Source organism: Poecilia mexicana, unplaced genomic scaffold, assembly GCF_051168715.1.
Source record: "Poecilia mexicana isolate PSO_F unplaced genomic scaffold, ASM5116871v1 scaffold_2, whole genome shotgun sequence".
Lineage (NCBI taxonomy): Eukaryota > Metazoa > Chordata > Actinopteri > Cyprinodontiformes > Poeciliidae > Poecilia > Poecilia mexicana.
The window spans coordinates 38,291,180-38,319,027 of NW_028263371.1; the positions used below are offsets into that span (position 1 = coordinate 38,291,180).

The 27,848-nt window shown below is 40.2% G+C and overlaps 1 protein-coding gene across 3 annotated transcripts; it reads left to right on the forward strand.

Moving 5' to 3' along the window:
• Window positions 1–884: 884 nt before the first annotated feature.
• dcaf6 (ddb1 and cul4 associated factor 6) lies at window positions 885–27,761 on the forward strand. 3 transcript variants are annotated; one of them, XM_088015896.1, is made up of 21 exons: window positions 885–1,276; window positions 5,162–5,223; window positions 8,673–8,765; window positions 9,833–10,018; window positions 10,093–10,206; window positions 11,450–11,585; window positions 12,264–12,475; window positions 14,116–14,209; window positions 15,500–15,619; window positions 15,801–16,151; window positions 17,603–17,812; window positions 20,025–20,084; window positions 22,375–22,564; window positions 23,468–23,577; window positions 24,041–24,359; window positions 24,481–24,522; window positions 24,965–25,103; window positions 25,349–25,505; window positions 25,614–25,702; window positions 26,625–26,730; window positions 26,816–27,761. In XM_088015896.1, exons 1-21 carry the CDS (start codon window positions 1,189–1,191, stop codon window positions 26,872–26,874), a joined length of 2,937 nt encoding a protein of 978 aa, XP_087872022.1. In that variant the 5' UTR covers window positions 885–1,188; the 3' UTR covers window positions 26,875–27,761. The 3 variants fall into 3 exon arrangements, with proteins under 3 accessions (XP_087872022.1, XP_087872012.1, XP_087872015.1); XM_088015886.1 differs by lacking the exon at window positions 17,603–17,812 and having other exon boundaries at window positions 886–1,276; XM_088015889.1 differs by lacking the exons at window positions 17,603–17,812; window positions 24,481–24,522 and having other exon boundaries at window positions 887–1,276.
• The last annotated feature ends 87 nt before the right edge of the window (window positions 27,762–27,848 follow it).

Consider the following 27,848-nt stretch of genomic DNA (forward strand, 5'->3'; position numbering starts at 1 on the left):
GTTTCAATTGGATTTCCACGCTGATTTTCTGATTAATGCTATTTACATTTGTTCCATGTCCTATATTGCTTCTGTACATTGTATTTTGAGATTACTGCGCACAGTTGAACTATATTTCCCACTGTGTGAAAATGTATCTTTCTGTTGAACTGAATTTTATTTAGGGTGATCAGAGTAAACTGTCTTAACACAAATACACATTACACTTAGAATTTGGATTTTGAAAAAAATATATATTGTAAAATATTTTTTTATTGTAAAATGAGGAAATCTGGAGCAGCTCAAGTTGTATGTATTTATCTGTAAATATGAAAATAAAAATATCAAAATCAAACAACTTAGCAGTGGCGTGGACTTTTTAAAATTATGAATTAAGACAGTGCAGAATTAAGAAGGTGTTCAAAAGTGTGTCAGTAAAGTACATTTAGAATTTCAAAAAATATTCAAATGATTCTTCCATTCTTATTAAATTATTTTTAAGATGAAACTGAACTTGTATTTGAATTATTTGGTGGTAATAGAACATTATTTCCATGTCTTTAATTTTCATTCAAAAAGAAAAATATCCATAATATCCAAATGTGAATGATTCAAGTAAGAATACAGAATATGAATAACATAGCCCAGTTAGTATACAAGGAAGGAAGAACTAATAATAATAATAATAATAATAATAATAATAATAATAATAATAATAATAATAATAATAATAATAATAATAATAATAGCTTTACCCTGTGAGCGTCATTAAAAAGAAATTACACAATCTTGACCAATGTAGTTGATTCTGATATTGTATTTACAAAGACTCCGACAGCCATTTCTTCCAGGCGTATGAGAACGAACGCACCTGCCTTCTTTGTCAAAAGCACGGACTTTCTCGCGTTGTTTTGATCCAGCTGACCGCTATCCGCAGAAAGAAATAAACCAGGCTAGGCTAGAAAGACAGAGAGTTTGGATTCCGTAGAGCAGAGACACGGACCGTGTGGACTCTGAGGGACTGACGGCGGGGATCGGACTGGGGCGACTTTCCCTCCACGACGATGCTGAGCGCCACATCCAGCTAGCACCGTCCCGACAGAAAGGGACCGAAGTGGATGGAAATCCGACAAAAGGCGACGCCGTCCGAGGAAGGGTTAGCTTAGTTTAGATGTTATTGTCAGCTAAAAACAAACCCACTTGGTCGCAATGTCCTGCACTGGGAACCTGGTTTGGGATGTTAATAAACGTCTGATTGGATACGGGGAGCCTAACTCCATCAGAACCAGCTATTTAGGTAAGAAAAACACCAAGTCGCTATGCTAACGCTGACATATGTGACAGGACGTGTGTTGATGTGTTTGTTTTTAGCTGAATCGGAAGCTGTAGAGTTTTGCTGCTCCTCAAATCAAATTAAGCCGTTTATTAACCGGGATCTTATTCTGCTATCTAACCAAACAATTTACCCTCTTTATTGAGGTTAAAGCTGGATGTTTTCTGATTTCCAGATCATTTAGCACTTCAGATTACAGTATATATTTAATCCATAACACAATATCTAAGTGCCAGGCAACAGATTGGTTGCCTGTCACACAGTACTCTCGGATGATCTAGTTTCATGATCACGGATCAATTAACTGCTTGAGACATAAAGTAAACATCTATGTCAGATCTCTGGAGCATTTCAGCACTCAAATGTTGGACTTTATTATGAAAATTAGTTGTCCTTGTGTTTTAACAAAACTTAAACTTGTTTAGTGTCAGAAATGTATCGCCAATTATGTGGAAAACGATTTGTAGAAACATTTTAATTTGTTGATTAAAAATGACATAAAAATGTAGTTTGTGTGTTAAGCAGTTTTGATGTATAATTGCCATTACAGATCTCCTTCAAATATTAAACATATCTTACAAATAGCAAAACAACTATAACATCCAGAACCAGTATAAAAATCTGGGCTTGTTTTGCCAAATCTACACTAGAATAATGAGAATATTTCATGAATTTTTCAAAAATACTTTTTTCTCTCTCCAAATAGCAATTAAAATCTTAAAAATTCTTTCTGTAGCAACAGGTGGGGGAAGGGCAGCCTTACTCAGTTCTCCTGACGGCTAAAAAGAAAAATAACTAATTTAAATCCTTTAATTTACAACAATGAGCAGGGCAAGAGAAGAATATAAATGATATCACAGACATTCAAAAATGCAACTTTTGCAGAACTGGGAAATATTTAAAGGTTCAAAGTAAAGCAAAAATAAAATTAGTTAAACAATTGTTCAAATACATGTATTATATGTATTTTTCAGTTAAAGTATATACAAAGCATAAAGCAACCAGCTTATCTATTTCCATTTTTAGGTTTTGTTAAAAAGGAGAATAATAAAATTAATTTAATGGTAAATCTAAGGTAGTAAATTGTGTCTTCAAGATTGTTTAAACTGTCATTTGGAAAGTTATACAGTAATGGTATCGGAAAGTACTGGAAACCGGAGCAGGCAGATTACATTAGTGAAATGAATCTTATAGAACATTGTTTAATTTGATTTAGGATGCAGACAGGAAAAACTTCCAGACTTCCAGAAAGACTGAAACTTTATGCTTCTGTAACCTGATGTGTGATTGCTTTATTAGATTTTGATAAAAGCTTTAGAATAGCCAATTCCTATGTTAAAGAAAATGTCAAACTGTTTTAATCTGCAGTCTAAAATTATTTAAAATGTAACCATTTGCTGTGTTTCTTCTGCATTTTAAAATAATTTTAAAGTGGGAAAATAAACAGGAGATAACCTAATAGATTTCCATTTCTGTCTGCCTGCATTGGAAGTTTAACAGTTTTTGGCATTTTCTCTGTGCTGCATGTTGAAACGAATCAGTCCTCATTAATATCCCTATTTTGACTCTTCTAGAGCTTCTTGTGCACGTAAAATAAAAAAATAAAAAAAACGGTTTGAAAATACAATTTTTCTGCCGTTGAATTAAAGCCGTACCTGGTAAGCTTTTTGGGTAATCTAACGTTAGAAATTTGTCTTTACTCGTATTCCTCTGTCATATCCACTTGAAGGATTCAAACATGCAAAGTCAGCTGCTAAACACGGTTAATCTTGATTGAAATTCCAGCTTTAGTTTCTTTGAGTCCGTCACTGCATCACTTGTGCGCTCGTGCTTTGGTTGGTATTGAACGGCGCAGATAAACCAATCGGTGAAGATGGCTGCCGTTGGGAGAAGCAGTCGATCTCCAGGGCTTGTTGTGTCAAACCGTTCAGTCGGAGGCCCGTGTGAGGAGATATGAGCCTGTTGAGGCGGAGCTGGTGCCTCAGAGGTTTAGTCAGCGCCGTATTTAGCCCAGCCGAGATAAAGTCGGAGCCGGGTCTGTGCACGCGAGGACGCATGCAGGGATGCGTGGGTCACACCTCTTATCAGATATATTTAGTGTTAAGAACGGCGCATCAGAAGGTGAAGCGGGGAGATAAGCTGCGAAGCTGAAAATACGGTGGGATTTGAGTTGGTCCTATTGTGATTTCAACCAAATGGATTGTTTAATATAAGACAGGGAGTAAATTCATAACAAATGCTTCTATGAGCAGCTTTATTTGCTCATTTTCTTCACCTCCACTAAGTTAGAAAGATTTTTCTTTTTTTACGCCAATGACTGGGGGAAAAACTTAAATTTGGAGTATCTTTGGATGCAATTTCCAGAACCATTCAGCCTCACTGTATATGTCCAAAATATATAGACTTAAATGTCTGTATTTTATAGCGTATATCGTGATAATGATAAAAATCCTGATAAAAAGAATTCAAAAGTCAATTTCAGTCTATTTTTTTATTGTTTTTTTTTACAATTGCTTGCATGTCTGTGACTACATGTCTCTGTTGTTAATAAACCGAATTTTCTTAAAAACAAAATAAAATAAAAACCAAGAGAGTAGATTAAAATTCTCCAGGACAGCAATGACATTAAATGGTGCAATTCTATCACTAAATGCCACACAGTAATAGCATTTATCAATATTTCTAAATGTATTGATATTTATGGCTAATCTCATATGACCAACAGTTGATGGAAAAAATATTAGAAGTAAAAATCCCAACAGTCATTTCAGCGTTTGGAGACTCTCCAAGTCTGTCGAAATAAGAAGTAAATCAATTAACCGCATGATAAATGAAAATGAGGTTGATCATTCTCATTTGCATGATTGATTTTTTTTTTTTCCCTTTGGTGCATTAGTCTCGACTAGGTCCTTTTGCGAAGGGCAGTTGTGTTTACAGAGACTTAAAATGTCTTCCAGTTTCAGTGTTAAATGTTTATCAAAAATTAAAGTTTATTGACGTTTGAGAATGTATACTGGCATTATTATGCCGTTACTATCATGCTACTTGAAAATGATCTCAAAGCAACAATATTATTGTTTATCTCAATAACTTCAGGGACTATTTATCGTCCAGCAAATTTTGGTAGTACTAGAGGGAAACTTCCCTTGAATGACAGATGTAAGTTTTTACTGGCTGAGAAGCGAAAGCTCACAGAAAATAGTTAACAATGGAGAAAGAAAGAAAAGAGGAAAATTATTGATCATAATATCATCCTTGCAATTAGAGGAACAATAAGTATTTTTGAACAATGCTTACTTTTTACTCTCAACTAACTCAGAATACAATCCTTTTCTTTAAATTATTAACAAATACATATTTTTGTGTGAATTTCAGAATTTGTCAGTCTTTATTATAATAAATGCCGTTGGACAGTCTGGCGTCTCCAACATGGCAACGTTTTTCAGCACCTTCACATGTGACATGCCTCTCCACGTCGCCCGGATTCCTGAGTTTTAAGCCCGTCGATGCAGGTCCAGTTTTCCGACCTGAGCAAACGGCAGCCGCAGAATTTCGCAGCTTAAACTCAAAGTTCAAAGCCGACGTCTCGGGAACGTGGCGGCTTCCTCGGATCCTTACAGAACTCGGCTTTTAAACCGAGAACTGAGATCGGCGAGTCCTCCTCCTGCTTTCTCGCTCTCGTTCTGCAGCAGCAGTATTTCTGCAGATAATAATAATAATAATAATAATAATAATAATAATAATCCAGTGCACTCTACTCTGATTTATTGCAAACCTCAAATGTGTCAAAGTGTTCCAGACTCGAATGAATGCCAGTAGGTTTTAAAAGCGTTTTTGTCTTTTCTGCAGGTAGGAGAGAATTTGTCCAGAGGCTGAAACTAGAAGCGACTCTCAACGTCCACGATGGTTGTGTAAGTGTTCTGCGTTTCCGAGTCCGTTTTTATGAGTTTATTTTGTCCTGAAGAAAAGCGCCCAGCATGTTGTTTTCCCCTCGGTCGGTATGTAAACCCGAGCGGAGTGCTGGCTGCAGGTCAGGTGGTTGATGCCTGCAGGAAACCTGAAGCTGACAGATCAGTCACACAGCGTCTCGTGACGCCATCAGGCAGGACTTCAGCCCGACCAAAACACCGCAGCAACACTCGCACGACCCAACAGAGCTGCCTACCTTTTTTAAAATTTATTTTAACTTTTCTTTTTTTTTTTTTTTTTTTTAGCCTTTAGCTTGTTTTTTTTTTTTTATTCAGGTTATATACGTTGTCTTAAAAGTGAGCATAGTCTTTGAAATTTTCCACATTGCATCTCAAATTTCCTTGTATTTATTATTTGATAGTCTAATACAAAATACTGAATGACGGATGATTTTCATCCGTCATTTTTTTTTAAAGAAATCTAAAAGCTGTGGTCTGCATTTGCATTCATCCCTCTTTTCAGATTCGCTCCAGAGCCACAAGTAGCTCTTATTTTGCCTGAAACAATACAGAAAAATATAGATTATATATATATATATATATATATATATAGATATATATATATATCTATATATATATATATAGATATATATAGATATAGATATAACAAATGCAGATTTCAGCAGTTTTTATTAGTCTTTTTTTTTTTTTTTGCATGGAATAAGTCCTGCATTAAATTTTCACAACAGAATGACACAGGCATCAGTAATATTTGTTATATTTGTTCTCATCAGTGCTAAGTGCTTTTTGTAAGTGATTTATGTTTTTCTATCCTCTAAAAACAACCACAAATTTCCTATATGCAGATTTTTTTATTTCAGATTGTCTTTTGACAAAAGATGAGGCAACGTTCACGACCCTAATTCTTTTTTTTATTCAGCTGGACTGAGGGCAGAAATGGCTCTTTGGTTGTACAGGAAACTTTTGGCTTATATGCAAAGAACTGCATCTGGGTGGAAATTAACACTACATTACGAACATGGTGGTGGCAGCATCATGCTGTGGGTTGTCTTCTGCAGGGACAGTGTGGCTGGTCACATTTTATAGGAATATGGAGGATTATGGAAGGACAATTCCTAGCAGAGTTTAGACTCGAGGGGAGTTTCACCTTCCAGTGCGACATGCAGCATTTTTAGAGGATTATTTAATAAAAAAAACATTCAAGAAGAAAACATTTAAAAATATAATAGCTTTTTTTTATGCAGCTTAAAGGTTAATTAATATGTTTTTATTTAAAGAGGTTTCTCTTTTTGACTAACTGAAACATTTAATCAGATGGATTAACGGTCCCAGTTAATCCATCTGATTAAATGCACAAGTCTTTAATATTGCAGAGATGAAGCCAAACCAGTCATTAACCCTCTTTTAACCACGCCATCTGCTTCTCGTTTGGTCACTTATCACACAAACACCCAGGATTACTGAAGTCATGGACGCGCGTAGTACATATTACTACTTACACAGCCTTTTTTATTTGATAAATCGGGTCTGTCTAAATATAGGAGTGTCTGCAGTCGCAATCTGTGGTGTTGCTGTTCGTTTAAATGTGTTGAGTCAGAACATATGCTGAGCGAGACGATGTGCATTCAGCAACGGGACCAAATGAAGCTTTTGTGCTCTGGGATTTTCTCTCCTTTAGATTTGAGTTTTTTTCCAAGGAAACACCGGAATATTCATTTAAATGTGGCGCGGAAATCTGACACAAAAGTTAGTTAGGATTTTTTTTTTTTTTTTACAAAATGACTCTTTATGCAGCTTTGCTATAAACAGAAGCTATTGGATGAGAGGAATATTTGGTAGCTGCTTTAATTACTGGCAAAGAAAAGATACTTCCATAAACTGCGCCATCTTCCAGTGAGCCTTTTTAGCAGGAGTTGCTTCATTATCAGATTTTCTTCTCATTTTATAAAGAACAGTGTCGTATGTTCTCGTGCTTTTGGCCTCGAGCAACATGATTCTATTTACAGGTAAAATAAGAAATCAGTGTTTGTCCTCTCCGTGTTTGAAATTGATGGAGAAATGAAAATATCAGACAATTAAAGCTCTACACAGAGAAAGAAATGACATGTAAAAATAGGTTTCATTAAGAGTTTTGACAAAAAAATCACGTTTTTCTGCTAAAACCAGCTCCTCCTCCACTTTGAGGTGGATTTTTATTTTTATTATTTGTGGACTGGAAAATGGGAAACCAGATGATGGTATAAGACACTCAAACACAACAAAACAGGAAGAAAACATCCAAAGTAATTTTAATTCATAATCAGCGACAGAAACTGATTTACAGGAGATTCCCAGTGAACACTCGGGCAATGAAAAAATAGTCAATGCCGTGTTTTTAAATAATTTAAAAAAAACCATCATAATAAACAAAACCCTTGATTTTTTCACTGGAATCGGCTCATCTCTTCTCATTAGCGAGTTTGAAGCGTTGGCCGCTGCAGAGGTGTGGGTTTGTTTTGCAGCGCAGCTCCGAGCCCGGAGTGATCTGACTGATTGCAGCGAGCCGCTCTGTCACGACGGAGCGCCGAACGAGGCCGCGGGTCGTAATGAAATATTGATCCACAAACACACAGAAAACAAGCCGAGCTTGATGCTTTGTTCTGCTTCTGCTGCTGGGAGTAAATCGCTGCTCAATTATTGTTGATGTTCAGCTAAATATGAGCAAAACACAAACATCAATCTAGGATTTGAGTGAAAATGTAGAAGCTGAATTTGATGTAGAACTTTATCTTTTCTTTTATTTAAAAGGGCGGATTTTTTAATTTTTTATTTTTTTTGTCCTGTTTGGCTTAAAATGATCTTTTTTTTAAAGTTTAAAATAAATCTCTGTTTGGACTAATAAAGTGGACTAGAGGGTGTGTAAACATTTTTGGCTGTGTCATCATTTATACGGTTGGTCTTTTGATTTTCATACAGATAAGAGGAAATGACTAACTTATTTTAAGTGTTTTCTTCCACATATTTCACTATCCCCGTTGAAATCCGTTTGCTTAGTCTGCAAAATCAGTAGACGTGTTAAATAGTTAAATTTTCTTCTCTTTTGTACATTTGTGAAACACAAAAATGTAATTAATTGTCAGATTTGAGACGCTGCTGTGTTTCCTTGCATGCTATGTTTTTATTTAAAGGTCATTGTGGATCTTTATACTAACTAAATTCAATTTGTAAAATTTAAATTTGATATCTGTGGCTGTCCACACAAGGGTGCGGACGGTTATTTGGTTCAAACAACAAGCGAGAAACAAAAAGAGCTTTAAGATGATAAAGAAATGTTATTAGTCTCTGTCTACAGTTTTTGGTATTGTCTCGTCTTGCCAGAGCGCGGTCATGAAGTTTCCCAATTGGTTTTCCTGTCAGCCCTCTAAACACTTTCTTCCTTCATCTCCTCTCAGGTCAACACAATATCCTGGAACGACACAGGCGAATACATCCTGTCGGGGTCAGACGACACCTTTCTGGTCATCACTAACCCGTACAACAAGAAGGTTGGTCGTAACCTGCGAAGTTTTCCACTGTTACGGAAACAATCGGAGACAAATTGAACCTCGAAAAGGGATGTGCTACGTCTCCCTACTTTTTTTTTTTGTTAATAAGAATTTTTTTTCTTTAGCGGCCTTTATTCTATAGTTAATTTGACAGGAAAGTGGGTAACGAGAGAAGGGGAAAGACATGCAGCAAAGGTCGCCAAGGCTGGGAATCGAACCTGCGACAGCTGTATCAAGGACAAAGGCCTCCATATGTGGGTTGTGCTTAACCCCCGCGCCACCACAGCACAACCCACGTCTCCCTACTTTCCACACAACTTACTTACTTTGCTGTTGGAGTTCATAAAATGCAGTTTATATGAGCAGGTTATTGCAACAGGAATATAAAAACATATTTAAATTCTAAAATATGATGCGGCACTGAAGAATCAAAGAAAACTGTTAGATTTTCTGGTATATTTCGCCTTACCGTTCCAATAGTTTGCGTTTGGTGCTGAGGCGAGCTGTAATCGTCGTTATTTCTGCTAATCATGATGACTTTCCTCTTACAACAAATGAAAACATGATATTTAAGATTAGGATATTATATTAGACCAATGAAAAAAAAATTTTAATACAGAAATGTGGGTCTGTGGAAAAGCGTGTTTAGTGCCTGTTTAAAGGTTATTTTTTAAATGCACTTTTAACGTGACAAACGAGCCTCATCGGAGTGAATATTCAAATTCGTCGAACGTGACTGTGCTAAGGAAAAGGATAGAAGCTCCTGAATTTGAGAAAAGTTTAGATGATTCCATCTTATTTAGCAAAATGCCCTAAAGTAGACAATATTTACTCTGATTTAATGTCAGACAGTCAGACAAAGAAGTCTCTGTGCAGCGTATGTAAACATCAGTCTCTTTTGGAATAAAAGGCTGCAACATGCAATCAACATTGCTAAAGTAATATTTAGAAACAACTAAGCACTTCGTGTGTATCTAAAAAAAAAAAAAATTAAAGTTTAAGCTGAACAGGAGCTTTAGGTACCACAAATTCACCATAACTGTCCACTGTTGTTTCCCCATCTTCAGGTGAAGAAGTCGATCCGCTCCGGCCATCGAGCGAACATCTTCAGTGCCAAGTTCATGCCTCACACAAACGATCAGGAAATCATCTCCTGCTCCGGAGACGGCATCATCTTCTACACCCACACCGAGAAGAGTCCCGAGTTCAACCGGCAGTGTCAGTTCACCTGCCACTACGGCACGGCTTACGAGGTGCTGAACGATAATAAAATGCTGCATTACCTTAATGACCTCTTCTCTGACTGTGTTTATTTTATTCCTCTCAGATTATGACTGTACCAAACGATCCCTACACATTCCTGTCGTGTGGGGAGGACGGCACCGTGCGGTGGTTTGACCTTCGCACAAAAACCAGCTGCACTAAAGAAGACTGCAAAGATGTACGCCGACAACTGGGCTGGTTTTAGTTCTAGTAACATCAGTAGAAAGTTACAGAAATAAGTGAGCGTTTACTAAGTCCTCATAGTGTCGGAGGTCAGCCTTGCGGCGCTGTTGCTTCTTTCCGAAGCGCTTCGGCAAACTGTTTTCTTGACTTCGGTCCAGGCTGCCTGGGCTGCAGAAGCCTTTGCGTGGCTGCTGTCTCATGTTTCGTTCTTCAGATCAGAACCCGTGACCTTAAAACTGCTTGAATAGTTTTACCAGGTGGCGTCGTCGTTGCCTTGCTTAACCCTGCTGCTGTTCCTTTTGAGAGGAGATCCGTCGGTGACTAATCTGAAGGAGGACAAACAACCGAGCGTCACGTTAGCTCGATTAGCTAGCGTAGTGAAGACCAGCCTTTCAAAAGACGTTCAGCCATGTTTACCTGACGTTCTTTTTGTTCCATATTACCAGAAAAACGACTCCGAAATGTAGAAACGATCACATTTACCAACCTTGATATATTTTTTAGATACTTTATCCCAGTCTGGAGACGATATGGAAAGGCTGAAAGCAGAGCTGCTCTCGTACGTTGGAGATTAAAATTTTGGAAAATGAACCACTTCACATTTTAAAAAATGTATGCATCGTGATGCTTTGCACAAATTAGCGTGCTGATTATTTCATTGTAGCATTCGCAATTTAGTCTGTGCAAGCATGTTTACTTTTCTCCTGTTCTCTTTATGATATTAACCAACAATTACTTTATAACACATTTTGCAAACACTGATGCTCTGCTTTGATATGTTGTGCAGCTTTACCAAAAAATAAATAAAAGAAAACGGCCCTTATCCACATATTTCTTTGCTTTAGTTATAAGAAAGTGAATTAGTCTAACTTTTTAACTTTTAGAAATGTGTATTTGTGGCTCCATTAAAGCACTATAAGGTCGCTCTTCCGGTTTTATAAAATCTTGTTCCAATTTAAACAAATCAGCTGAAAAAAATCATCACAGGTTGGTCATCTATGCTTACAAAAACTTATAAGTGAATGCATTTAAGTGTAGGTTTATTTCTCTGCTGTACCTGCAAGCCAGTCTCACTTCCTGCCTGCAGCAGGCTCTGCAGGGAGTGAGACTCTGGATGTGTATTTATATTTTTAATTCCCTGTTTTTTTTTTTTTAATTTTGGATCTTAAGCTATATTGAACAGATTACCAGTTTATGTCGTTCTGAGCTTCAACTTGTCACGTTTGCTTTGATCGCAGGACATTCTGATTAACTGCCGAAGAGCGGCGACCTCCATATCCATCTCACCTCTGGTGCCGTACTACCTGGCTGTGGGCTGCTCAGACAGCTCGGTGCGAATCTATGACAGACGGATGCTGGGAACCAGAGCCACTGGTAAACTGTCCCTGCTTCGATTCTTTGTGTTTATGTTGATTTCAGAAAGATTTAAAGGTAACATATTATGTAAGTTCACAGTTTGTGCTTCCATTTTGGGTCGCGACTGTTTCTGAACGCAGAAACAGCCATTTTGTGGCAGTAAGTTAATATTTTATGGTCTCTGGAAAATGAGGCATTTAAAAAAAAAAAAAAAAAAAAACCCCGATTGTTAAGTTAGATTTTACGGTTACCTAGCAACCCCAGCAAAGCCCAGCTCATCACCTAGCAACCCAAGTGGAGCACCAGTATATTTGGTCAGCTGGCTTTACTGCTGCGTGCGCTATACAATGGCTGCTGGAAACGATAAGTGTTTTGTTGTTGACTTACCATACAGAAATCACTTACTGCATCCTTGTTGGTTGTGCAGTAGGCTCCACTGCTGCTTTTCAAAGATGTACAAATGTATTGGTGTGTGTTAAGCTACAGCTTATTTGGATTTTAAGTGACGAAGCTGCTCTTCTCCTGTGGTTTTCAGAATAATACACTCTGTCTCTGCATTATAAATTATGCTTGTTGAGTAATACATGTGGGGGGAAAATGAAGGCAATCAAACTGTAAGCAGCTATTTCACATCTGATTACTTGGACTAATTAAACTGATGGTCTCGTCTTCAATAAGTCCTCCTTTCTAACCAAGGTAACTACATGGGCCGGGGAACGACGGGCATGTGTGTGCGCTTCGTACCTTCCCACCTGTCCAACAAGTCGTGCAGGGTGACGTCTCTCTGCTACAGCGGGGACGGTCAAGAGGTGCTAGTCAGCTACTCCTCGGATTACATCTACCTTTTCAACCCCAAAGATGACCAGGCCCGGGAGCTCAAGGGCCCGTCGGAGGAGAGGAGGGAGGAGGTGAGCACTGCAATGCTTTGTAGCGTTTTTTTTTGTTTTGTTTTTTTTTTTCCTGTTTCCTTTGTCACTTTTCAACACTCTGTTGGAAACATGCTAGGAACATTTTTTGGTCTTCTTTTACGCAGCAGCTTTTGAATGTAGTGTTCATTTCTTACAGAGAGATTTTCCTTTTTTTTGTTGTTGCATCATCTGTTTCTGTGAGGAAAGCTTTTTACCTTGTGGCTTTATAGAACGATTCTCCGTGGTTCCTACACAGTCTGAAAAAGCATGGAGTTTAGGTATTTTCAAGTTCTGCATAAGTATTGAAAATGAAAACAAAGTATGGAAAAAAATATTTAAAATTCCAGATAATATTCTCTAATCAGTCATTTAAACTCTTTTTCTGTCCGTCCGTCGCTCTGCCCTTTGGTCCATCTGTTTATCCATCTGTTGGCTTTACACAACAAGAGCAAGTATGCATACTTCTTTCAAGTTATGCCATCATCGATTTCTAGTCTTTGGTTACTGTAAAACTTTTTTTTCTGTTGATTTTATCCCATTCAGACTCCTCAAATTTCATCAGGTCAGACGGTTTGTTTGAGAGAAGAGTTCACGGTTACTAAAACAGCAGTACGATTAAAGGCTGCCGACATCTTAAAATGTAGCACTTTCCCTTGCAGACGGCGTACGGATGAAACAAAAGCCTCATTCTTGCTGGAACTTATTCAGACTTATCTCCTGAAAGTCTGGCTCGCTCTCGCAGCTGGAATGAACTTGTCTCAACCTGCAGAAAATGGTTTCGCTTTTTAAAATAACTTCCTTGCTTCCTCTCTCTTCATATTTAAACAGCTATTTGCAACTTTGAACCTTCTTCCCCTGGTAGCAACTTCCTCACCGAAGAGTGTCGGTCCCTCTTGTTAGTGCTCAGGTACGGAGGGTTTATTATAGGAAAAAAAGAGTCGCGTTTTGTTTTTTTGAGCTCGCTGTGAAGAATTGGAAGAGCACCAAGGATAATTTCTTTCCCACTGTGTGATGTTGGTATGAAACTGTGAGAACCGGTGAGGAAATCTGTGCTGCGGTTGTTCGTCTAAATGTGCCTGATCATGGTGCCTGGGTTTCAGCTGTGTCGAGGTGCACACACTCACACATTCCTTTCCAAATACAGCGACCGACGCAGACGGCGTTCCTCAACCCACTGAAATAGTCTGAGCTGAGGCGTACGGGGGGTGGGGGGGAGGTGGGGGGGGGGATGCAGACGCCTCCCTTATCTGTCTTTCTCCTCCACCTCTGACCTCATTTGGTCCCTGGTCTTTCTCTTTCTCATTTCCTCCTGCTGTCTCGACCCGTCCGTGCTGCTTCTCGCCACCACCTGTCCAGACCCCGATGACATTTCCTGTGCGAAGCAGTCAAAAGTCCCCCCCCACCCCCCACTAAGACCTTGATTTTCTATTTCTGGCTCTCGGCCTGTGGTACCGCAAAGCATCCGAGGGACTGGAAAAAAAAAAAAAAAAGGGGGGGGCAGCTTTAGTTGTGCTGCCAGAGGGGTGGGAGAGGAGGACGCCGACAGAGATGGGCAGTGTTTTGCTTTGGCAGCAGAGTTATTTTTGACTGCGCTTTGACTAACAAACCGCTAATCTTTGGCTGCGTGCGTGTTTCCACAGCTAAGGCAGCCTCCGGTGAAGCGGCTCCGGCTGCGGGGGGACTGGTCCGACACCGGGCCCCGAGCCCGTCCCGAGAGCGAAAGAGAAAGAGATGGTAAGATCACAGGATGTTCTGCTCCTCGTTTAAAGCAGACCTCTCGCATTTCGGGAGAGAGCACCGAAAGCCTGCCCAAATGTTTTCATTCAGCTTCTTCGCACTTTCTTCTTCTGAGTCTCGAGCAACAGTCCCCAATAAACACAGAAGATTGTCCACTAGGATCCTCATTAGCTATTACCTTAACAACGGCTACACTTCCCGGGGTGCATAACTGTTGCAAAACAACAGTTATGCACATTTAATATGACATTTATAACATAGCATCTTAAATATTAAATGTACAGTTGTGACACTTTACATGATAAAATAATTCAGCACGATAATCAAACAAGTTGAGCAACCAGTGTAGCTTTCCATCAAGATGTGCTACAAATAACTTGATCCTGAACAATGATTTGCTGTTGTGCATGAGTAGCGTGCTTTAGCAACCAGGGCAACATTTTATTTTATTTTTTTGTCAGAAATATAATTGTTTTTAGCTCAGTACCTTGAATTTATTAAATCATGGAAGAGTCACTTTGCTCGTTGCATCTTTATCATCTGCTTTTTGTCACCATCAATCTCCTGGTACAAATCGTGTTTGGTGTTTTTGTCGTTGCTCCACAGCTCTTCTGTGAAATCGCAAACTACGATTTCCCCAAAATGCTGCATATTTCAGTAGCCGCTCTCAAGTATTACCTCAGTACCTGAATAAAACACAGAGTTCTCGTCTGCTCTCTGGTGTTGTGGCTGAAATAAATATATATATATATATATATATATGCATATATATATATATATATATATATATATATAATGGCAGCATTTATATCCGTCCATGACGACTCAACACGTAAACACACTTAATTACGCTAATTGCATTTCTTATTAAATGGAAACATTGCTACTACAAAATAGTGTTTTTTTTTGTTTTGTTTTGTTTTTCTTTTTTGACATAAGCAGAATATCAGAAAAGTTTTGCACACATTTGTAAAGGAAAAGCCGCTAATGGTGTCAGTTTTGAAAACACGGTATCTCTTTCCTGGTGGGACCTTCTTGTCCACCGCAACATGAAACCTGCTTCACTGTGGACCGTCAAACACAACGTTGTCAAGATCAGGAACTGAGTTGGGGCAGAGCCTGGCGTAGTGGTGGATCGGGCCCCAGATGTCGGGACACTATTGGTCCTCAATGTAGCCGTTGGAGAAATGCTTTTCCCGTCTGAAAACCATTTTCTGTGATGTACCTGTATTTTCGGAGCAGAATCAAATGTTATTTTGAAACGATTCCCCTCCTCTCCTGCTTTAGGGGAGCACAGTCCGAACGTGTCCCTGATGCAGAGGATGTCGGACATGTTGTCGCGGTGGTTTGAAGAGGCCAGCGAAGCTCAGAGCAGCAGAGGAAGCCGACCTCAGGCTCGGCCCAGAGGTGAGCTCTCGCTTTTTAATTCCTTCTTAGTTTATATAGTTGTACAATATAAAAAAAAAAAAACATTTCAAAAATTGTGAAATTGTGACGCGTTTCAGTCTGAAGCCTAGACTTTCATTCAGTAAGTGTGTTTTCCTCAGTTATTAATCTTGTTTATATGAATTGTTTGCCTCATTTCCAGGAACTGCTGTCCGGCCCGAGGGCTCGGCAAACACTCCTGCCGCCTCGGGTGCAGACTCCACCCTGGAGTCCGGGGCCCCTGAGAGGCCCGTGGAGACAGACTCCCTGGAGGTCCCTTCCAGTACCGCAGCCACGTCCGAAGCCCCGATGTCCAAATCCACTTCCTCTTCCTCCTCAGGGTCGTCATCAACCGTCACTGCGCCTCCTACTTCCGGCTCGTCCTCGGTAGAGAGCTCGGCCCCGTCTTCTTCTCCTCTTACCTCCTCCCCTGACTCGGAGCAAAGGAGTCAGGGGGACACAACCGGGACGGCCACGCCCACGGCCACGCCCACCTCTGAACCTGCACTATCAGGTGAGAGTTTAGTTGTACTCCGACTGGCGTCACTGTAGTTCAGTGTGAAGGGATACTCTGTTTATAGAGCCTCGCAGAAATATTCGCACCCTCTGAAACGTTTCACAGTTTGTTACAGCCACAAACCTCACTGTGTTTTTATTTGCAATTTTTTTTTTTTTTTTTTTTTGGGACCAGCCGCCTGGAACCTTTACAACGCAGAGACGTTTTTGCCCTCGGTTCAGCTAAACCTCAATGTTACGCGACGCCTTAAAAAGAACAGCATTCGATCTTTGATGAAGCTCTACTGGGAATTTTTTTGTGGTAAAGGAAATGTGTGTGGGGGGGGATGAAGAAAGAAAACAAGCACAACCTTCCAAGAAAAATTGATAGAAAATATTACTGTTATATTAGGTTGTTTATTGATATAAACAAAGTCCTGCATTTGTCATTGAATTTTTATTTATTTCATAAAGGGAACAATACATATGAATTAATTAGTTCATAGTTGTGAAATGTGAGTAAAAAATATGCATACTTTCCCTAGCATTGCATTAATTCAGTTGCGTTGAGGTGTGCTGTATTAATCAGAGGAGAAACTTTAGAGATCTCGATTGGACAGCTGCACCAATGTCAACGAGAAACTGCTGTAGTTGCATGAGACCGAAGCTGAACATTTTGGGAAACAAATGAAAATCTACTTATGTTTGATGGAAATACACCATCTCCACTATGAATACTGTGATGCTCTTCTTCAGCAGAAAAAGAAAAGCTCGTCAGAGCTGATGGGACCTGAATGGTTTAGATCAGGACTTTAGGCTCATCTCCTGTAGCAGTCTGTGCTTCAGCACAGCTTTCCGAGACCTCTGGGTTAGACTAAACCCGGTCCAAACCTAAATCTAGTTGAGAATCCGTAGCCAGATCTGTCCAGTCTGACTAAGTTTGAGCTATTTAACATTTAAGAGCTTTTTTTTGGGGGGGTAGGGGGTTAATTTTAAATGTGAAAAGAGACATACATGTCTCTGCCTGTGGAGCGAGACGACGTTCTGCAAAGCGTTGATTCAGGGGAGCTGAGTAAGACGCTCACCACACTTACAGACTTATTTTTTTTTTTTTGTAATTTAACTAATGAGCCGTTCCCAGTAAAATGCATCATAGTTTGTGGTTATGTAACAAACTGAAATGGTTTAAAGGAGTGCGAGAGCTTCTGTAATGCATTATGTGCGATAATGGATCTGTGAGTGTGTTTGAGCGTCTGCTTTGGAGCCACTCCACTCGAGAAGCAGCAGCAGCTTCACCTTCTTCTCCTTCAGCATCCTGTTGTCCCTCTCTTTGTCCCTCTGCTCCTCACCACCTCCTCCTCCTCCTCCTCCTCCTCCTCCTCCTCCTCCTCCTCCTCCTCCTCCTCCTCCCCTCTCTGTCCTCCTAATGGCTCATCCACTGTCCCTGTCTCCCCTCTGCCTCTCTGTCAGAGTACGGTCCTCATCGGCTGCCCATAAGTTTAGTGTGTAGGCGTTTGCAGAGGTTGCTTCGGCTGGCCGACCCCCCGGGACTGGGTCAGAGAGCGACCGCTTCCACTTCCTCTGCAGCCTCTGAGCGAAGGGCTACCTCAGCCGCTGCTGCCTCCTCCTCCTCCTCCTCCGCCGCCGCCGCCTCTGCTGCTCCGAAGCAACCCCATACAGGTTACCCCTCCCTCCAAATCTGCAGCAACGCCTGTCGAGTTCTGTGTCTGAGCTTCTTCATGTAACCGTGGCAGACATGTTTTGTTTGCAGACTCACTTTGGCTCCAGAAAATCCTGGTCTTGCTAGAACCCAGCACTAACCCCCTCACCCCCCCCACCGTCTAATGCACCTTGCGTTTTTACAATCCCATAACCGCCAGCAGCTTCTCCGCTCCCCTCACCCACTAACGCTCTCGCTCCCTTCCTTTCCTCGTTGCTTTGGGTTTTCATCTGCAGACTCTCTGTTTGGAGTGGCCCCAGCGGTTGTGAATCTCTGATTGGTTTGGTTCAAGTGGTTGTTTCCCCGGTTGATGACGAAGATGCGTTGAAGATTGGCTTCTTTTCTGGCTTCCCTCCCTGTGGTTTGATCACTTCGACGTGAAACTAAAGTCCCTGTCAAACATGAAACTTCAAGCACCAAATTTGTTGAACGAAATTTGGACTGCAGCTCATTGTTATTCTGACGTTTAATTGATTAATTGAAAAAAAAAAAAAGGGGGGAACATTTTGCAGATTTTTCATTTTGACACTTCTACAATATTATACATGCATCAAAAGTACAAATACATGATTCAGTTCCCTTTTTAAGTAAGAAAATAATAAATATTTCTGACATCAACATGTTAAAGTTGATGTCAGTTCTTAAAATCAATACAGTAGAACTGGTGATTATTTGTTGGATTAACTGATTAATAACGGGACAACAAAAGGTGCCCAGATTCCTTTTTTTTTTAAGAGTTTTAATCGAGTGAATCAAAAATTATGCCGTTTGAGGAGTTCTAGACAGAATATATTTTTAGATAATGGTTTTCGTTTATCATAAATCCAAAGTGTTTGTATTTTTTGTACAGTTTTGGCATAATTACGCCTCTTGAATGTGCTCCTTTTTTTCTTTTTTTTGGATCTAGCGACTAATCGATTACTAAATTAGTTTACGTTTATTTCAATAATCAATTCATCTGATTAATTATTTCATCTGTAAATAAAATCACTGAATATGTCAGTGTAGTGAGTTGTCTTGCGGTGGACTGACAGCTCAGCCGAGGTCAAAGTTCAAACGAACGTTTCGTGTCTGATTGGGACGTTTGTTGGACGCCTGGTGCTGCATTTTGCTTTTGAAAGTTTTCCTCCCAGTCAGTCACATTTATTTCCCCGCCAACATACTCTGGGGTTTGTGGCTGTAAGGTGACAAAATGTGGAAGGGCTCAAGGGGTGCAAATACTTTTGCGAGCCGCCGAATTATTCATCTCTGGAAAATGAGGCATTTAAAAAAAAAAAAAAAAAAAAAAAAAAACGATTGCTAAGTTAGATTTTACGGTTACCTAGCAACCCCAGCAAAGCCCAGCTCATCACCTAGCAACCCAAGTGGAGCACCAGTATATTTGGTCAGCTGGCTTTACTGCCGCGTCCGCTATACAATGGCTGCTGGAAACGATAAGTGTTTTGTTGTTGACTTACCATACAGAAATCACTTACTGCATCCTTGTTGGTTGTGCAGTAGGCTCCACTGCTGCTTTTCAAAGATGTACAAATGTATTGGTGTGTGTTAAGCTACAGCTTATTTGGATTTTAAGTGACGAAGCTGCTCTTCTCCTGTGGTTTTCAGAATAATACACTCTGTCTCTGCATTATAAATTATGCTTGTTGAGTAATACATGTGGGGGGAAAATGAAGGCAATCAAACTGTAAGCAGCTATTTCACATCTGATTACTTGGACTAATTAAACTGATGGTCTTGTCTTCAATAAGTCCTCCTTTCTAACCAAGGTAACTACATGGGCCGGGGAACGACGGGCATGTGTGTGCGCTTCGTACCTTCCCACCTGTCCAACAAGTCGTGCAGGGTGACGTCTGAATGTAGTTGAGAGTCTTTGCCGGGACTTAATTAAAGTTGGACATTCCAATGTGAAAAAGCTTAAGGGTTATATTAATACTTTTTGTGAGTTGTGCAGTAAGCAGATGTGGACTCGGATTTTGTTGTTTCTTTTCAGGTTTGCTCATCTCCCTCTTTGTGCTTCGTAAAAAAAAAAAAAATCTGCCACAGCACCAACATGTAGCTGCGTACCCACTGTTTAACTCAAATGAAGTTTGTGAAGCTTAAGCATCTTGAGCGTGTGAGCGTTCGCCTTTGAACTCCTTGTTAAGTGTTTAGTTTGTGTGGTTTGTGTTCCAGATTCCCCTTCGTCTGTGGTAAACAAACAGCTGGGATCCATGACTCTGGATGAACAGCAGGGTGCGTCTCTCCATCCTTCCTCTGTCCTCTCTCTCTCTCTGTCTCCCTCCCTCTCTCTCTCTCCCTCCGTCTCAGACCGCCTCTGTTCTGTTTGTCTCGTTTCAGCTCTTTCTCTATTCATCCTCTTGTCCAACACCTACATGATGACTTGTAGCATGCAGAAAAGGAGAAGATGAATTTAATTACTAGAATTAGATGTGTGGATTTTGTAGCAGACTGCAGATTTTTTCCTTGAACCTGTAGAAGATGCAAGAGATGCATTTCAAAATGTATCTTGGCAAATTAGTTTGTCAGGGTTAATAGTTGGGCTCCAGCCTTATGTCTTATCACGACCTAAACAATGGACATGTATTTCCTTTATTATTTTTTTATTTAAGGATGCAGACCTATTATAAAAACAAATGTATTAGTAGGTGTAGTAGACTAATATTTGCTGCTGATTCAGCATAACTGACAGCCTTACTTTATACCAGTGGTCCCCAAACTACGGCCCGCAGGCCGGATCCGGCCCACCTCCACATTTGGTCCGGCCCCCTGAACACCACCAGAGAGCACTTTAGATTTTTTTTCATATACCGTATTTTCTGGACTATAAGCCGCTAGTTTTTTCCTCAGCTTTGAACCATGCAGCCTATAGCCCAGTGTGGCTTATATGTCGATTTCTCTTCAACCACCAGGGGGCTCTTTAGCAGGAAGTGAATCCATCCATCCATCCATCCATCCATCCATCCATCCATCCATCCATCCATCCATCCATCCATCCATCCATCCATCCATCCATCCATCCATCCATCCATTTTCTTTACACCCTTGTCCCTAAGTGGGGTCGGAAGGGTTGCTGGTAGGAAGTGAATCATTGGAAGTCAAAATTGGAAATAAAAAAAAGAAAGAAAGTGCCCATTAAAATGGAATTAGGTTTTAATAGGGAATTGAAATTTGAGAATGTTGTTGATCAGTTTAATAAATTTGAGGGGAAAAATAAGATTTTTCGTTGTTTTTTTTAAATAATACTGGGATCATTATGAGAATTTGAGGTATAGATATTAGGATCCAATAGATGGCAATAGTGCAACAATAATGGATGCAAGCTGCTGTTGAAATCCAAGGAAGAAGAAAAAGGAGAAGAAGAAGAAGAGGAAAAAGAAGAAGAAGAAAGCGCTTATTTTCATTTAGCACATGCTAGTAGCAGACACGAAGGATCAGCACTTTTTCTGTTAGTTACCGTTCGGAAACTATAAATCTAAACTTGGCAACTTTTTCTTTTTCAACCGTAATAAATGTAATATTCAATTGACCTGTTATGACTCAAATTTTGAGTGTCCGCCTGCTGCTGCTGCATCGCTGTGGAAAACCTGGAGCGGCAGAGATATCTGCGGCTTATAGTCCGGAAAATATGGTATTTATTTCATAAATAGTGTTATTTCCTGGATTTTTTTCTGTGAAGAATCCAGAGAGAGTTATTTGATTGTGCTTTCTGGAAAACAATATTTTTTTTTTACATTTAGGCACTCCTGCAATCGTCACACTTTTTCAGTTACAAACTGACTCCGGCCCCCACCAGAGAAGGGAAAAGTTATGTGGCTCTCACAGGAAAAAGTTTGGGGACCCCTGCTTTACACTTTCTGTCTTGATTTGACCCTCTAACACATAATTAATGTATTTAACTGGCTCGTCTGTACTTCTGTTGGCCACTAGGTGTCACCAAAACCCCAACCGTAAATAAAAATAGATGTTAAGCGCAGAGTTCATGAGAAATGATCATTTCTGGTAATAAGCTAACCAGCACAGTGACTGTTAAATGTCTTATATGACTGTAATAAACATCTGAATATGACTTTTACTTGTTTGGCTGCTTTTACTGCCGCCGCCCTCTGACTGTTAATGAAGTGCCACTTATATAGGCTGACAATAACAATGTGTTTTGATGAGTTCTACAGTTTAGAAATGTTAAATAAATAAATAAAGTTAGTTTCCAGTTTCTTTTTGCACAAACTCAGTCTGAGCTAAAACATTTTTGAATAACTAAGAGATAATCTAGTAATAAATCTTCACCTTTGCACATACATTGTAAGCTGTAAGATTGTTTTTCAGACTTTATTCTTCTTAAATTCATCCGTTTAAACCTTCTTCTCCAATAGTTGATGAACCTTTCTGTTTCGTTTTCTCTGGGTTATGCTCTCAAAACCTTTCAGAATAGTTTTTCTCTACACATTTCCAGCGCTCTACTGCTCATTCTGCAAGCGTGAGAGCTTCAACCCGCTGTTGCTTTCCTTTTTGTTTCTCCCGTCAGGAGCACCAGAGGCTGCGGGTTTGAATCCCGAGGAATCGGTTACCGCAGCAACCAGCAGCACCCCCACTCCCACCCCGACTCCCACCCCGTCCAGCACCCGACCCAGCGCAGCAGAGCCGGTCCTCAGCCTGCACTACAGCTCAGAGGGAACCACCACCAGCACCATCAAGCTGGACTTCACCGACGAGTGGTGAGAGACGAGCAGAGGAACGGTTTCTGTCGCGTCAAACTACATCGGCAATCGCTGGGCACTTGATTAACGAACGGAATCCATGTGCCGAAAGAGCTTTAGTTCGTGTTTAAAATCAGATTAGCATTAATGCCCTGACGGTGTTTTAAATGAAAAAGACAAAGTAAGTAACTGATTGAAAGAAGGAATTGTGTTTTTAGAGAAACATGTGCTCAGTTTAATTTATCAATTTGCCAAAAACAGCGCAGCACTGACCTGTGGTTTCTCATTAGGAAGTGTTGAAAGTCTTCTTCATGATTTGCTAGTATCTCCACTGACACTTTGGCTTTTTTTTTCCTGACCTAAAGCTAAGATTTTGGATTCGTTAAATGATTGTAAATATTTCTGCCTTGTCTGTCTCCGTTTCGACGTTGAGCATAGAGAGCTTTCTTCTTCCTTTATCAACCATAAAGAAATCCAAATATGTAGGTGAATAAATAATGGAGCAGTTTTTTTTTTTACCCAACATTCAGCCATAGTAGTTTTAATCCAGAATGTTTCGCAGGAACATATTGTTGATTATTTTGACAGATTGTTGCTAAAATCAGTGAAACCTTCAGAGATGCATAAGGCGTCTGGAAGATGCGACTCTTAGACCTGTTCTGTTTGCAATAATGAACTGATTCTGGGTTTGAACAAGCCAGATGATTCCAGCTTTTTTTTTCTTTTAACCTCAAAGATGTTGCATCTTTGATTAAATGATTAAATGATTAAATGAGTTCGGACTTGTTTCTGGACATAGGAGTTAGGTTAAGGTGTATCTTTCGGTCTCAAAACTCCATCCTTCACCACTTTTCGTCGGTTTTTTCATGGTAAAACAAGTTGTCGTCTTAAGTTGGTCATTGTTAAACTTTCTCTCCACAGGAGCAGCAGCACGTCCAGCTCGATGGGCAGCGGCGTCTCCAAAACGTCCGAAGCCGTGGCTCCAAAGAGCCAGGAGACTCTGCCAGCGGAGAGTTCGGCATCGGAACAGGGTGATTCACATAACTTCAGCATCATGGATGTAGCTGCACAGTGTTCAGTGCCTTGCAAAAGTCCTGATGCCACTCGAGCATTGTCACCGTTTGTCACAACCGTAAACCTCGGTGCCTCCCCTGGCATTTTATGCGAAACAAACACAGAGTTGTATTTAATCAGGAACCTGAGAGCCAAATGAATGCCACTTTAAAAAAAAAAGAAATAAAAAAAGAAGGACATTGCTCGAGAAAAATAAAACATCACTCTAAAAACCACTGGTTGTTTTCCTGGTTGCTTCACAATTATGCAGTTTGTTGGTTTCTCACATCAGAAACCAGTAAAATACACCAAAGGTCGTGACACGACGCCTTAAAAAGCTCGACGGGTCTGAATACTTTTAGCTGGCTCCACATCCTCAGATTTATTCCACATTTTGCTGCAGAACAAATTGGACCATGTGTGACTTCCTGTGCTCCTCAGCTCCCTGCGAGTCCTCTGGGCAGCACGGTTTGGCAGCAGCCACATCAGAGTCTCCGCGTGACGCCTCTGGCGCCGGCTCCCTCGGCGTCTCCACGACTCGGGGTCCCGCCGAGTGGGAACGTGCGGGGTCTCCGCCGCAGGAGAGGAGTCAGCCAGAGGGCTCCGAAGACCCGTCAGGCGACTGCAGGAGGGCGGAGCCTGCCGGGGAGGAGGGCGTGGAGGGTCGGAGCCAGCCGGCGCCTAGCAACCAGGACTCCGACGACAGCGACGACGATCCCATTCTCATCCCGCCTGCCAGATTCAGAGGGCAGGGGCAGAGGTACATAAAGGAGGCTCCACCCGATTCAACAAATAAATAAAATCATCTTTCCACTTTTTAAGGGTAGATTTTCTGATTTGAGTTTTGTGCTTTCACACTCACTGTTTTCAAACGAATGTAGATTTAATTCCAGAGGATCTGCAGTAGGAGATAGGATGATCAGGTAACACGCTCGCTCTGGAAACCTAAAAAACAAGCTAACACTGGAGCTGCGTGATCTGCTGCACAGCACCTAAAGCCACAAACACCACAAAGTGTTTAACCTTTTTTCTTTGTTTTGTTTGTTTTGACTTGGTTTGGAGCTATTAATACAAAGAGCTGAGTATGGAGTGTTTGCATGCGATCACAAACGACGTAAATAAAAAAAACACCACGGCTGCATTTATCGTGTCTGTATGCATGACGACTTCGAAGGAATTACATGTTTTGATGCTTCATGCAGGTGATTTTTACTAAAAAAAAACAAAAAACAAAACAAAAAGATCCCATTAAGCACTGTAGTGGTTGAAATGTAAAAATCTAGAGTAAATCAAATCATGAATTTGCGAATGTTTTTTTTTTTGAGTTATTTAAATTTTGTGGGTTTCTTTCCTTTTCCTTGCCAGACGCTCTGCAGCAGCTCGCATCCAGGAGCTGTTTCGCAGGAGAAAGGAGAGAAGAGAGATGGAGGAGAGCGAAACTCAGAATATCAGGAGACCGTCAGTGAAAATGGTTTACAAGGGCCATCGCAACTCCAGAACAATGGTAAGCATCGGCCCGGTCGAACCGATCAACACACCTGGTGAACGGAAAAATTAGGTAAAGCTGTTTGTTTTATCTCGACGCAGACAATCAACGCATGTTGAAAATCAAGGTTATTTATCCGTTTTCGAAAGCTAATCCGTCTCACAGCAGAAGGACCTAAACATTACAGGCACCTGCAATGTTTAGGTTTCCTCTAGCAGAGTCGTCTGTGTGACGTTTGAGGTGCTTCTCGCCCTCGTGTCCAGATAAAGGAGTCGTGTTTCTGGGGCAACAACTTCGTGATGAGCGGCTCGGACTGCGGACACATTTTCATCTGGAACAGACACACCGCAGAACACCTCATGCTGCTGGAAGCCGACAACCACGTGGTCAACTGCCTGCAGCCGCACCCGTACGACCCCAGTGAGTCCAGTCAGGGTGGTGGTCGGCTCACAGAACGAGGCGAAAGGAATGCAGCCGTGTAATTTAGTATTTTTATGCTTTGTTTTTTTATTTTTTTTTTTCTTCCAGTTTTGGCTTCTTCGGGGATAGACTATGACATCAAGATTTGGTCACCACTGGAGCAGTCTGCATCTTTTAACAGAGTCCTTGCTGAGGAGGTATAATAAATTATATACGACGACTTAGAGCTGGGCGATTTCGCTTAAAAATAATATCGCCGAGTCATCTTTTGTTGATCTGTTTTCTAAAAAAAAAAAAAAAAAGAAATGATAAATGACAGGAAATATTTTCAGACAGTGGTTTTATTTCAGTCAATTCTTCTGTGAATTTATTCTGTGACAGTTTTATTTGGGTTTTTTTTTTTTTAGTTACAAGAATGCAGTCATAATATTAGCAGATTAAAGATGCAATTTCACCACAAGAATGTCTAAAAATTGGCTTGGATAAAAAATATTTTGGTTTTCTTTGTTTTCATAAAATTACTATGACATTCTCCTAACATTATGTTAAGACTTTATTTTAGTATTATTCTATCTCTATTCTCATACTTCTACGACTCTATCCTTGTAATATCTTGACTCTATTTTCATAAGAAAAAACTCTTGACCTTTTTTGTAGTTGAGTTTACCGAAATTCAAAGAAAAATGCTCGTCAAACAAGATGGCCGCCCTGGGCGTGCTGACATCACTTTGACCTTTTGGAAACCCAAGGAGATCATTGGTAAAACTGATCAAATTGATTTGTTGTCCAGCCCTAAAACAACTTTACACGACACCAAAGGTGAAGCAGTGTGGAAACCAAAAAAATAAATTCCTGACAGATTGAAACGCATAACCTGTTATTTGTATTAACATCCAATTTTCATTTGAAAAGTTCACACTTCTCTCCTGGAGCTAAACACTGTCGTGTTCATTTCAGAAGACGAAACATAATAATAATAACAAGAACTTCCAGAAAGCTCTCTTTACAGACTTAAATCTAAAAAAAATTCAATATTATTAAAAAGTTAAATGTTCCTGCCACTAGTTTCAGAAAATAAAACTCGTCTATTTAAAACCACTTTTATCTCCTCATTAAAAGGTCATAACCCGCAACGAGCTGATGCTGGAGGAAACGAGAAACACAATCACTGTCCCGGCCTCCTTCATGCTCCGAATGTTGGCGTCCCTCAATCACATCAGATCAGGTAAAAGCTCATCGCAGACGACCCGCGGAGCGTCGCTTGTTCTCCTGGGTCAAATTTTTCTTTTCTTTTCTTCTTCTTCCTGTAGATCGCCTGGAGGGCGATCGGTCTGAAGGATCCGGTCAGGAAAACGAGGAAGAGCAGTAGCCAAGTTGGCATTTTATTTTCATGGGGGAAAAAAAACAACAACAAAAAAAACACAAACAAAAAAAAAAAAAAACAAACAAACACCTTTTGTTGTTGCTGTATAGCACTTGCAAAGAACCCCCGAGATTTGTACTAGTAGAATACTTCCTTTTGGATATTAGTGTTATTTCTAGGCCCTTGTGTTGTTTTGTTTTTCTTTCTTTTTTAAAGAACTTTCTTACTGATGTTTCTGTATGAGGATAAACTACACCTGTGTGACTGCAAAAAGGACGCCAGTATGGGTATATAAAAGTGTGTGTCTAGAGTGCTAATAGCAGCGGCTGGTGTGAAAGGATGTTAAAGTGCAATATTATTTGTTTGGCGAAGGTGAGAGTTGGATCAGTGTTAATGTTTGACATTTTTTTGAATTTGTAGCAATGAAATGTTGACGTGCTGCTGCAGCACTTAAAGCATGTGAATACAGACTTTAATTAAAATACAAAGGCTTTAAATCTGTTGTTTTGTAGAGTTTGGACGGAAAGAACTGTGATCAGCGACGAGAACGCGGCGGTCGGTGACAGGGCAGCCGCTGAGTTGCTGCTTACAGCTGTTTTTGTTTGTTTTAGCAGCTGTTTGTCTGAACGCAGGCTCTGTCTCTGGGAAAATATCGAAAGCTGAAGTATTTCTCACTTAGCTGCCCTTTTTATTTATTTTTCATGCATTAAACATGTTTGTTTGCTTTCTTACTTGACTTGGGTTAAAAAAAAACTGTTTAAGAGTTTTACTCTGATAAACTCTACAAAAAGTTTTTTGCTAGAGACGGAGCGTTAAGTTATTGTGACCCATAGAGCTAATATGGCCAAATGCACAATAAACAGAGCTGTAACATCAGTCAGATGTATTCCCAACTGTAAGATGTGATTTGAGTTTTTTTTTTGTTGTTGTTTTGGTGCAAAATCAGCATCAAACTTCGTTTAAACATTTAGCTTAATTAG